Raw genomic sequence first — 13,033 nt, 5'->3', positions numbered from 1 at the left:
TATTATATTCTATATATTCTATGCTAAGACTGCAAGAGTTTGACAGAGGTAATTATAAGCTATATATACACTACATTAAAAAAAATTTCTGGCTTATAACTCCTCTCCAAAAAAGAAACTCTTAACACAAACTCTCTAAGCAAAAAAAAAAAAACCCTAGCACTCTGTTCCACTCCTCTTTTTGTCCTGAAAGATATGCTCAGGCTCATATTTTGTGTATCAAGTTTAGTTTCAAAAACAAATATTAAAATAACTGCATACAACTTAATGAAATTTTCAACTGATACAAAAACCGAAAATGGTGGTTTTATAAAAAACCAAAAAACCACATCAATATCCTAGTTTCCATCCATATTCTTTTTAAAAAAAAAAATCAGTATTTTTAGAAATAATTTTCACTCAGATGTTAATACATTTTTGAGCTTTAATTTCTTACCTTTAACTGACAGCCAACTCTTTCATAAGCTTTGATAAGCCTGTTTTTATGGTACATCATTATTCCATAATGATCTTTGTTTCTGCAGTTAAATCCAAAAGTAATTCTTACTGTTTTAGCCTTTTATCAGATTATTAAGGAAAAATCTGGTTAATCTCATGTAAGACAAAATTATAGTTACCAAGAGCTCATTCTAAACTGAGTCCTGGAACTTTTTTTGAGATAATTCCTTCAATATGTCTTAAAAAAAAAAAAAAAATCAGAAGGATAACTGCAACATACCCATCAGAATCCAGACAGCTCACAAAATATCACATCATTAAATTCAGTGTGCAATGATGTCAATATTAGCAAAGGATACATTCAAAAATTTCGGCCTATATATATCACGTTCAATGAAAGCAAGACTTTTGGAAACCAGCTGTGTTTTCACTTTTTGTCCTCGGAGAATGATCTGCATTGTTGGCTTCAGATACAAAATACTGCAATAAGCCTACAAAACATACAGTAAGTCCTGTTATTAAAACAAACAAACCAACCAACCAACAACCACACACAAAACCCACCCAAAACCTCAAGATAAGAAGATTTAAAAATGTATGTTTAGGAAGACAAACTTAAGTTTTAATTAAAATTTTATGAAGTGTGTTTTCCAACTTGAATCCACAAAAAACAGGAAATGCAAGTTCAACTGGAATAATACTTCTTAATATTACCCACAAGAAGTCCCAGAACACCTAGTTATTCCAGATGCACTTTCTTACAAAAAGTAGCCTTCAAATCTTATGAATCAGTAGTGGAGACAACGGTCATATCAATTAGCCTGCAGACATGGCTAAGGCTTTTTTCTTTGTGCATGTATTCAAGCAACAGAGCTGCTTCCCAATTCCTTTACCTCTTTTTGAAGCCTAGAAGTGACACTTTGCCAACCAAAACCCCTTTGTTTTAAAAGGTCCGCGCGCACATAACATCAGGACTATGTGCGCGTTTATCTGCACTACAATGGAATGTTGACTCTGCTGACAACCATACATACACCTATTTAATTTCTGAAGCTGCTGATTGCCATTTCCTTCTTGCTCCTTAGCAGACAGTGATGGCTACATTTAATAGAAAAAGTTATTTGAAACCCATTCATTTTCTTCTACATAAAAAGCAAATGTTTACCCAAGTTCACGCACATTCCACCTTCAATTTTCAAAATTAATGTTGACATATTGCCCTAACATTAAAACTCTGACATTTGTCCTCCCCTCCCCAATTCACACTTCTGTAGTATAGTACATTACACTAAAACAAAAATATATACCCTCCAGCTTCCAAAAATATACACATTTTTTAAAAAGCTACACATACTCGCAGTGAATAGTCACTTTCCGGAACAATCTGGTCCAGTCTCTCTTGTTTTTTATACCCTCTTTTGCCTGTTTCATCCAAGTCTTCAGGAATTCTGATGTCATATTTATCCTTGTCAAAGTCAAACTCTGTTTTTTCATTTTTATCTCTAAGAAATACAATTTAAAAAATATTAATCATGGAAAAAAAGACAACACAAGATAAGATATTGTGGTGGACCCAGAGGGTCTCACAAAGATACAAGAGGAAGGGAATTCCTCTGAGCCATAGTGGTTTTCCTCACAGGTTTGCTACAATTCACATAAACAAAATTCAACAGTTCCTTTCTCATATCCAAGGAATACAAGAGAAGTGTTAGCAAGTGAGACATTCATAAATTATAACTTAATTCTGAACAGGTCACACTTAAAAAATAAAAGTAGACAAATAAAACTATGAGCTTTAAATTCTGGATTGCCCAAGACACATGCATTCCTTCTAAATGCAAAATCTCTGAACACTGCAAATTGCCTTCCTAAGATTTTACTGTTGGAAAAATTACACTCATGACAGCTTTCCAACTCAATAATTATCACAATTTCTTATTGCACCACTCACCAGATGTATACACTATATTTAGTTGCTGACGTATACACTGCAGTACGCTGGCAATACGTTTGTACAACACTGAGATACATCAGAGCTGGCACAAATATTCCAGAAATGAAATCTTTTAATACTGAAACAGCTCTATTTTTTCAAGTAGATTCTACTACAACATATTAGGAACAACATGAACCCCCCCAAAAAGTGCTCTTTCCCACAACTTCTCATTAATACATTCCAAAATTCAGAACATGAAAGTTATCCTGCCCAGTCAGCTGAGCTCACTGTATTTTCTTTTGCTCAAGCAATGAAGTGATGCACATTCCTAAAAACATTAATACCCAAGAATAAATGAAAGTCTACCTAGGCAATGCAGATTAGTTTCCCAACTGTAAAGGAGGTGAAGTTTCTCTTACAAAGTAGGTGGCAAGGGTAAACAACCAGAATTTGTTACCTCCAGCTTTCTTGTATTAAAATTTCCTAAACCAAAAGTGATTCAGGGTTCTAATACTCACAATAAATTAATGAAATAAATAAAAAAACCAAAACACAACAAAACACTTTTCACCTGCTATAACTGGGATCTATTTTGTCCTATAACAGTTAATCTATACTCATCCAGGTGTGGTTTCCTGCCCCCCTCCCCCCAGCCCTTTTTTCGATGAGCAACAATAAAGAAACTGAAAACCAAACTAGTTTCTTGCAAAAAAAAAAAAAAAAAAAAAAGCCCACCTTGTATGCCTTCATACACTGAAAGATGACCTAAAGTAAATGGGAGACATAAGACACTGGCCTTCACTTTACCTTCTAAGATTCCAAATGATAATTCTTGTTCCTTTTTTCCCCATTATAGCATCTAGCTCTGCCAGTAATTTCTCCTCAGTAGAAAATAAAGAATGCGTTAAGATGGCCTTCAGGCTGTTTTTGGATTCTGCTGGATCGCTTATCTGTCGTAAGCATTATGTTAAGGAGAGTAACTTCGAACAAAGTAAGCTTTCAGAAGATGAGGAAACTTCTGCCAAGGGTATCCTGTACTCACTTCACAGGTGCTCATTCCACATCTCGGAGGTCCTACTAATTTAAAGGCTCTTAGGGTATCCATAAGACAAGACAAGGAATTTATTTTACTGATAATAATAATTAATAATAATAATTATAAAGTATTAATATAAATATTAATGACTATTAATAATTTTGCATGCACACACAACTTTTAATTCAGAAATTGTTGAAAGGATATGGTGGTTGTTGAATGTCACTATAGGAACCATGACATGTTCTGCTTTTGTGACTTCAAGGAAAGTCTGAGACAACAGGCCCACACTCATGGTTTCTCCATTCTTGGTGAAGACTATTGCATCTTTTCCCAGGCGCATGGACCCCGATTTAAACCCATTTCCATATAGTCCCACTGGAACACGACCATTCATTACAGATTTCTCACTGAAGCCAAAGCTGAAACATATTAAAACATTAGAAGAGTGTAGAAAGCCCTATAAAACTTGAAAACCTAAAAGATGAATGCAAGACTTATCAAATTAGACCTAAACACAATGAGTTCATGTCTTGTTTTAGAGACCAGGGACTACTGTACAATTAAACAACGTACAGTTAAGCAAATGCTGAAAATTACCTGTATAACATTGCTAAAACCACACTGCTAGAATTCAGGGAAATTTACCTTCACCTTGAAGTATGGAAAAGAAATATCATCTGTCTGGAATTATGCAATAAGCATTCTTACAGGATTCTAATAGTTATTCTGTGGCTTCACAATAAATACTAAGAAAAGCCCCATAAGCTTCCCCCCCCCACTTGCTTGAAAGTGTGTGATCTACAATTTTTCCGTTAGTAACTACATATTTCGTTTAAAGTAAAACAGGTAACTATGGAACACAGAATTTAGCAAGCAAGCTATTAATGATGGTATTTAACTGAAAAATAAAAATAACAGTTTGAATTCAAGCTTGCTCAAGTTTAAACCCAGAGATTTATCTGCAGGCAGAGGAATCTTTCATACTAAAAGAGCAATTGAACAGCCTCTTTCCTGACTGTAGAAACAGAAGCTGCAGAAAGATCATTTCAAACCCTATAGAATACTTAAACAGACAAAACACATCAATATAATTATAATTCCCTTGGTTTTTCCACAATACCTTCTATTTTTAATACTCCAAAGGATTTGATTTGAATCTCCCTCTTTCTTTTGCTTGCTTACTTAAACTAAAGCAATCTTGAATAATAATAAAAAATTTAAATTCTTATTAGCTCCACTGAAGGGCACTACTGAGTTTACACAGCACAGTTACTGTGCAGGAAGTTAAATGGGAAGGTTGACAGAAAGGATAAAAAGAAATTATGAGAAAAATACACTGACAAAGTTGTATGAAAGTTTTACCAGCACCTGTCTATTCTGGAGTCTCACTTGGATAATTGCTCACCTTCAGAAATGTTAAATTTGTGAACAAAATTAGCTGATTACATATGAGAAAAAGGAATAAGCTGAGCAACAACAGAACTAGAGGCTGGAATTTTTACAAGAAAAAAGTACAAAAAAAGAGGTTATCCACCTTAGCATTTTGTGCAGCTTCTCCGAGTTCATACCATTTCCATTATCAGTGAACGTCAAGCATATATTGTCGTTTATCACTGTTTTGTCTATCCATATCTGCTTAGCACTCACATCTGGATCATATGCATTATCTGAAGAGAAAGAAAGCAAACAACGGTGGGATACTAAAAAGCAAAAATTAAACAGTTAAAGCGTGAACATATTTTACAGTGAAGATGTCAGATAGTAATTCTTCCAAAGTTAATTATATCCTTATGTAGCACTCAACAGAGCCTTATCTAGCAGGAATACATCATACATAATAAATCTGCTAAATGTTAGTCTTGCAGCGCTGCCAAACAGTTATATGGAATAGCTGTGCGTAATTTTAGTACAGTGTTATGCTTGCACATATGCTTATTTGGTGAATGTGGCAGCTCAACGTAGTTCCCTAATTGTGGGCCTATGGCTCTGCAGAGTCACATGCTAAACTAACAGAGCTCTAAAAGTGCAGCTATTTTGCAGCTCCGCAGTTAGGTATGTAATGTACTTGCAGAAATTTTGTGCTGGCACAGATACTAATTTCTCAGATAAGTTACTGAATATTAGTAATCTTTTGCACAGAAGCAAGATGACAGTTTTTAATAAAGTAAATGTTATACCAAAACCTAAGTCTCCTAAAACACTATCTTCTTTATAGATAACAACACTAAACAAAAACATTATGATGAAACAGCTGCATCAAAACCTGGCAAACCTTGCCTGAAAACACAATTTTCCAGCTATTACAGATGACAGTAAAATTAGGTGGAGACAAGTGGTTCAAACACAAGAACAGAAAACTAAACAAAGACAACTTTCTACTTTCATTTCCTGTCTCCCAAGCAGCTATTGCGGTATTTACTTTCTCCCAGCCACACAAACATCTCTTCTAAATGGCTTGCAGGAGCATAGGTTATTGTCCACAGCGCAAACAATGGCTCATCAACAATATACATGCCTGAAGCAACATTTTACCTGCTCCAGGCCTAAAGGCTTTTTAATTGGGAAATCAGGTTTGAAATACTATCATAATTTGAGATACTAAAAAAAGCAAGCAAAAACCATGAAGCCCAACATATCCCAGACAGAATCATAGAATGGTTTGGGTTGGAAGGAACTTTAAAGATCATCGAGTCCCAACCCCCCTGCCATGGGCAGGGACAGCCTACACTAGACCAGGTTGCTTAAAGCCTCATCCAACCTGGCCTGGTTTTGTCACAGTTCAGTGAAACTTAACATTTTGATTCCACAGGTGCAGGAGATTTAGCTGAAAAAAATTATTGCTGCTCTGCTACCACATCACTTCCATATTAACAGAGCTGAGTGTCACAAATAATGTATTTTGCTAGCGCAAGTCGTTCAACTTCAAGAAGGTAAGACTTTCACAAAAGTACAAGATGTTTTAAACTAATCTGTTTACAGGGTTTGAAAGAGCCTGCAGCATTGCTACCTCAAGTGAAACAGAAACCATGGATCCATAAACGTTTCTTGGCAGCAAAGCTAGTTTAAATCTCATCTGCCCTAACACCACTTTCTCAGGTCTCTTTTCCCTCCTTCCCCAGCACTGTACTACCCATGGAATCTGTAAGGGGAAACACATACAGAGGAGGAGGGGTGGGATGTGATGGCACAGCAGGAGGCAGCGCCCCTGCCTTGCTGCCTGTTTTGCAGGTTCAGCTGAGGGCCATAAATAAACAGCTCAAGTCAACACTGCAGCCTATAAAAAGGAATCACAGCTTGGTAGCTTGCTTTCTAAGTACAAAGTAGAAATTGCATCCACAGTGAAAAAGTTCATAAAATATCTTTCAGCATTAACAAAAGAGGATAATTCAAGTACAACTGAAAATTTTCAAGTATTCCAAGACCATACTTTGTATAAGTCTTCTGATTTGCTAGCTCACAACTCTCCCTAAATGTCCCATTTACCCTCTTCCACGTTATCACCATTAGTTCACCTAAATTTAATCTGACTGAGAACTAATGGGAGAAGCCACCAACATAACCAGCAAAAAGTTGACCATTGGGACCAGAACTTAAAAGGTAAATTTTAGCATTCAGACCACTACCATTTATAGGAAGTTTGCATAAACTAAAATTCACGACACCATAATGTAACCCTATTTGTATTTTTTTATATTTGGCATATGATACAGCCTTACACAGCATGCGAAAGACAGATTACAAAACTTATTTAAATTTAAAAAAAACTAGAAGCCTTTTACAACCGGTATGTTGCCACTATGCTTCTGAAGCTTTGTTAAAGCAACACGTGACAAACCAGAGGGAAAGGAAGAAGACAAGTTTGCATGCCTTGCACAGTACATCTATGATCATTCCAGCCAGGTATGGCATGGGGTGATAAAACAGCTAAAATTCCTTAATATTTTGTTACCCCCCAAACCAGCCAGCCTTTCCCACAGCCTCATGGTTCTGGTTTCCTCCTTTGTGACAGCTCTGGCCTCATCTAGCTGAAAAATTCCTACTTTCTTTTGTTAAATTAATTTTCTGGATTAGCAACAGCAAAACTCATGCACTGGAAGCTAAGGAAAGCATGACCAGAAGAGCTGTTCCCTTTGGCAGCAGTAAACTGCTAGATAAACTTGGCAAGTCTTTCCGAACCACATCTTTATTTTGAGAAACCAGTTAAAGAAGTCTGCTAATCATTCCCTAACTCAGAAAACAAGCAACTCTGAAGATATCTGTTTAACAGCTATTCAAAATCAAAGGCAAGATGATCAGCAGGAGCTAATAAACTAAACAGAAACACAAGCCCTGTAACAGCAGATGACAGACACAATAACAAAGAGCAGAACTCTTAGGACACTGATGGATGGACCATTAAAAGGAACCACTTAAGTATAATCCTGAAGATGTTCAGCCAGAAACTTGGTAACCCAAAAGAAGAAATTTAGGATGTTTGAGGGGTATTGTGACAATGTGCAAAACCTACTATTCTATATTTTGAAGACGCATAGAAGAAAAAGAGAAAGGTCAAAGTAGATGGGAGAATGGTACAATGATGAGGGGCACAAACAGCACAGGCTGATTGTGTGCAAGCTGGCTGCGTGTCAGTATGCTTGGGTGATAGGACCTTGTGCGACCCTGTTGGGCATTCTTACTAAACACTATTTCTAACAATTCCCTGCATGAGTGTGCTCTCTATTCTCAATGTAGGCCTGTATGCATGTGTTCTGCCAGCAAACTTCACGCTGGACAAGCCAACAAGTTGGAAGAAACCAGCAACCATCAAGATCCAAGTTCTAAGCCAGAGACTGGTAAAAAGTCCAGGACATAGACACTAGAAGGACTCCCAGGTCTTGCAAAACACCCAGAAACATGGATAAGCGTGAGTGATAAGCAAGTGAAAGTATGCACATGCACCACTAATGAACTTTAAACCTGGTTAGTCAGGAAGCAGGAATAGGATAAGGCCATTTGTGCTATTCATGTTGAGGACTGCCTGTGTTTACGTGGGTTCTTGCAAAGCTACTGTCCTCCTGTCTGCGCTAATCTGCCCATGGCCAGCTGTGTCTCTAAAGGATGCAAGTGCACACGCACATCTTTGGAATGTATGCTCAGGCTTACTACTCTCTGGGCCTGGGAACAACAAAAAACATTATGCTGGCATTTGGTGGACGAAAAGAGTAGGAATTCACTTGGTTCCACAGTCCCCTATATTTGGCAATCCTTAATAAACTTAGTAAAAAGAAACCAGCAAATTCTACAAGGTCCCTGCAACGTCAGGCAATACGTATGCTGTTAAGAAACAAAAAGGTCAGTCTGACTATACAAAAAAAAAAAAGACACTGTAAGATTCTCAATGGTAACAACAGGATCAACTCCTTTCCCTATCTGAAGGAGAAGTTCTACAGCAAATATTACAATCAAGTACTCAGGCAAACTATTGATCCACGTACCTATAAGTTCTGCAATTGCACTGAAAGGCCAGGTGTGACTGGTAGAGTTGGTATGTAAGAACTTTGGACAAAGCTGAAACAAACCACAAACAAAGGCATTAGTGTAAGCTCCTCAATGATACCAAGACAGAAAACAGTACATTACATAAAGTAACATTAAATGAAGCTGTTTTGTACAACACTGCCAAAAGGTCATTTAATTTACTTTTAGATACTGTCATACTAACACCTTTTAAAGACAAAACAGCAGTACAGAATTCATCACAGTATCATACTATATTCTGAGCACGGATTATATCATCATCCTATCAAACTCTATCTTCATAAAATACAAGGAACTACTGCTACATACCGATGCTAGAGGTTACAGAAAACACCAGAGCCTTAGTCCAAATCTAGTAAGAGAAGCACACACTCTCAAATGTTAAAATTGCACACCTTAAATAATGAGTATTAAATAATGAGTATTAAACTTAATTCAACTTTTGCCCATATTAATCAAAATCACCTGCCAGATTCTCTCAACTAGTGGTTTGTGCTTTTAGCAATTTGTTCTCCTACATTTTATCCTCACTTATGTAAGATGTAACCAGAGGAACACAGCCACTACTAGGATTAGATGGAAATATGCAAATAAAGTCCCTATTTATAGGATGTATCTTAATAGATGTCTGTGACAAAAGTGTTCTCAAGTAATTTATGAAACCCTGAGTTCATATATATTCACCTAAATCAAAAGACTAGGAAAACCAGAACTAAATATCCACTTAAGGATTTGTCAATGCAACGTTTGGAGAAATTTAACTGTTGAGACCAATACAGTTGCATTTGCATTACCTCCGAGAATATCTGTAATTATGCTTTTATAAGGCCTTTAACACAAACCCACTGCACATATATGCTTACACTTCCCTAGCATAGTTATGTTGATAGCATAAAAAGCAGTATCTACAGATACACAATGCTGCAAAAAGTCCTTGTGCAGCGCAGTTCCATCAAATAATATAATACACACTACAATATATATATAAAAATCAGAAAAATACTTTTAAATCATGTGTCCATATCCATACTTCATAAATTTTATGGAACTACTACACTGACAAGCCCTTTCATATTGTTAGTAAAGTCTAAATAAAAACAAGCAACGACTTCAAGCCTCCATTTACCAATGAAAAACAATACTGCTACAAGCAAGTTCCAGAGCCATGAGCCAGGTACCAGAGCAGGAGTAAGGCAGCAGGCCTACTTCAGCTCAATATAAATTGCCAAGAAGCCTCACACCTTGATTCTACGTTCTTAAGAGCACAGGACATACTTTCAGACTGCAACTTCATCCCTGCATTTCTCCATGGAGCTAGAGCACAAGTATGAATACAAGTTCTTCATGGCCACCTATGCTTCAAAACTCCAGTTTTATAAAATCTGGTAAACTGAGTCAGGATAAGCCATTATGCTCCTTTCAAATTCCTAACAGATACTTACAAGTAATTTAGAATCCAAGAAGAAAATTACATTAGGGCTGTTAATGGAAACTCGCATAACCCATGGCACATGGTTAAAAGCATCTTTCAGTTTCTTCCTCTGCCATACAGTAACTCAGTTAAGATCTCTGTATCATTCTTTTCACTTGAACCTTTCACAGTGCTGGCAGCATTTGCACCTTTGCTTTCTAAGCTTCACTGTTGTTTCTTGTGTATTTTGATCATGGTTTTTTTCCATCTGAAATCCCTCCTTATCAAAACATAAACACTTGACATTCAGAAAAAAAAAAAACCCTACACAGATGCACATTAAAGCATTCAGCATCTGTTCAACTCACTGCTAAAATATTTCTCTACTGCTAGCCAGTGAAGAACTCCAACTGTACAACCCAGGTAGACTGGGACCTCTGGAGTTACTATTGACATTGTAACATCAGCAACATGGACTTGGCAAAAAAGTCCTGACCATAGTTTTGATAGAGGCATGAATTCACAGTTGTGAATATCCCCTGGTCACCAGATAATGCTGATAGGAAGGAAGGAAGGAAGGAAGGAAGGAAGGAAGGAAGGAAGGAAGGAACCTCAGTCTCACCAACACTGACACAATCACAGGTGTCCTTTTTTCTGTGAAGCAAAGCATTATGTGCACGGCAAGAAAATCTCTTCACATGTTGCCTGTGTAAAGCAATGCCTCTCCATCCCTCATTTCACTGTCGCACGCTAGTGAACAACTTTGAAAAGAAGAGCCTTTGAAAGAAGCAGAATCTTCTATAAATAAGCACAAGAATGATGCTGATCTTCTCTGGACTGCTGTTCCAAGTGGTAAGGTTTGAGAAAGGATGGAGGGTGGTACACAGAACTGGGAACTTCTGAACTGTTTATATGAAATGAGAAGATACAGATTGGAACACTGGAATTTAAAGAAAATTATTCTTGGCTCTAATATCTCCCCCAGCAAAAGTTGAGTGAGTATCCCACAGGGTAATTAATGGGAAACTCTACCTTGCAGCAGATGCCACCATTTGCTCATGTTAGGCATTGAAACAAGAGCACACGGCAAAATCAGATTAAGAAATGGAGAACTGTGGTTTAAGGCCATTAACTTCATAGCTTGCTTCAGAGCATACCCAGCTGTCAGCAGCAACTCATTTCCTGATGAGCTCATCAGGAAATATTTAAGCCCATATTGTCTCCTAACACCTCAGTTCATCAAACCACGACTTTAATTAGCTCATGAATACCTTAAGTTCAGTAAGTACAGTAAGAAAGAGTTAGCTCCCTGGTGAATGCTCACTTTCGGCTACGTTAGCACAACCCTAGCTGAGGTGATTCAGTTTCTTTCTTCACTGGGCCTAATGCATTTTGTTACTAAATTGGTTTTGTTTAGTTTCACTTTTTCTTCTGAGACCAAGTACAGCCAAATCCTTTTTGGAGATACAACTAAACCTCCCCCTCCTTCAAACGGCACATCCAGTACATATTATAGAAAGCCTCAGCTGCACTAAGAGGAGCACCCGCTACAATTATGACCAGCAAATATCTAAGAATAAAGCAGCTTATATCTCAAAAATGGCAGACAGTTTTAATTTCCCCCCTCTTGCTTTTATCCCACCTGGCTGCTTGTTTCTTTCCTGATATGTTCGCCTTTCTTCCTCCCTCCCAGTTAGACTAGTCCACTTACATGAGTGTGCAATGAACCACATCAGTGAGCTAATCCAAAACAAAAATAATTTTTAAATCTTATTTTTAACCTGGATCACTTCCCTGATCTGTCTTATCACGTAACTGAGTAAAAAATTTACCAGACCAACAGAATGAGATAAATGCCACTGTGGGAATGAGTTACCAGGCCTGCTCACACTGCCTCTGTTGATTGTATATGCTCCTGAAACTAATGGAAATATTTTGGTGAAACCCAACATATTTCCAAAGAACAGCTGCTGACAGAAGAAACTGTGACCACCACCTCTCTATTGCTCTCTAGAAGATAGAGCTTTTTACACAGTTGGACATAACCTGTTAAAAATCTGTATCAGCTGCTTCACTTCTTTAGCACGAAACTACAGAAATCACAGCTTTCACTGGATATAGACTGAGTGTAAACTTTCAGTTATGACTACTTACAAACAAAACCAGAGAGCATCCCAAAAATAATTCAGAAAGTTACCATTTGAACCAACTTAGATTTCTCAGCTGTATCTGTAAGAGTTCAGCTTGCCAAAGCGATTTCAAATGGAGAACAATGTTAAACTCTGCACTCTGACTTGTGATGTGTAGGCTTTTTTGCAGAGGCTCATTATTAATGTGGATGTATTTTTTTCCCCTCAAGAAGGCTCACAATGCATTTAAAACAAAGGGACACCCCCCTCCTTTTTTTTTTTAAGCAGTGTGTTACCTAAAAGAAGAACACTTCTCTAACGAAATACGTCCAACTGTGGATTTTAAACACTTACAAGAATTAAAGATCTGAAATAAAAGTGTAATTCATGAACCTCCAGTAGATGACATTTATAATTAACCTCTACAATCATGGCAATTTATATTAAGGTAATTTAAGCGGTGCTGAGAATATATTAATACTTTTTACACTCAAATGCTTGACAAGTAACTTACTGTAATGACCCAGCTTCTTTCTACTATTCTGTAAGTAAGGTTATGAACC

At 37.1% G+C, this 13,033-nt stretch overlaps 1 protein-coding gene across 1 annotated transcript; it reads right to left on the bottom strand.

Annotated features, from left to right (window-relative positions):
* Positions 1 to 436: 436 nt before the first annotated feature.
* On the bottom strand, positions 437 to 8,960 carry LOC104465349 (MORC family CW-type zinc finger protein 3-like; the record flags this gene model as incomplete). Its single annotated transcript, XM_010078352.1, has 7 exons — positions 437 to 556; positions 798 to 929; positions 1,793 to 1,940; positions 3,182 to 3,329; positions 3,618 to 3,832; positions 4,948 to 5,080; positions 8,888 to 8,960. Coding segments are annotated over 7 exons (969 nt in total), but the record flags the coding sequence as incomplete, so codon positions are not given.
* Between the last annotated feature and the right edge of the window lie 4,073 nt (positions 8,961 to 13,033).

The sequence above is a fragment of the Pterocles gutturalis genome, unplaced genomic scaffold (genome assembly GCF_000699245.1).
Source record: "Pterocles gutturalis isolate BGI_N339 unplaced genomic scaffold, ASM69924v1 scaffold49013, whole genome shotgun sequence".
In the NCBI taxonomy this organism is placed as follows: domain Eukaryota; kingdom Metazoa; phylum Chordata; class Aves; order Pterocliformes; family Pteroclidae; genus Pterocles; species Pterocles gutturalis.
This window is presented reverse-complemented; position numbering and strand designations above follow the sequence as displayed.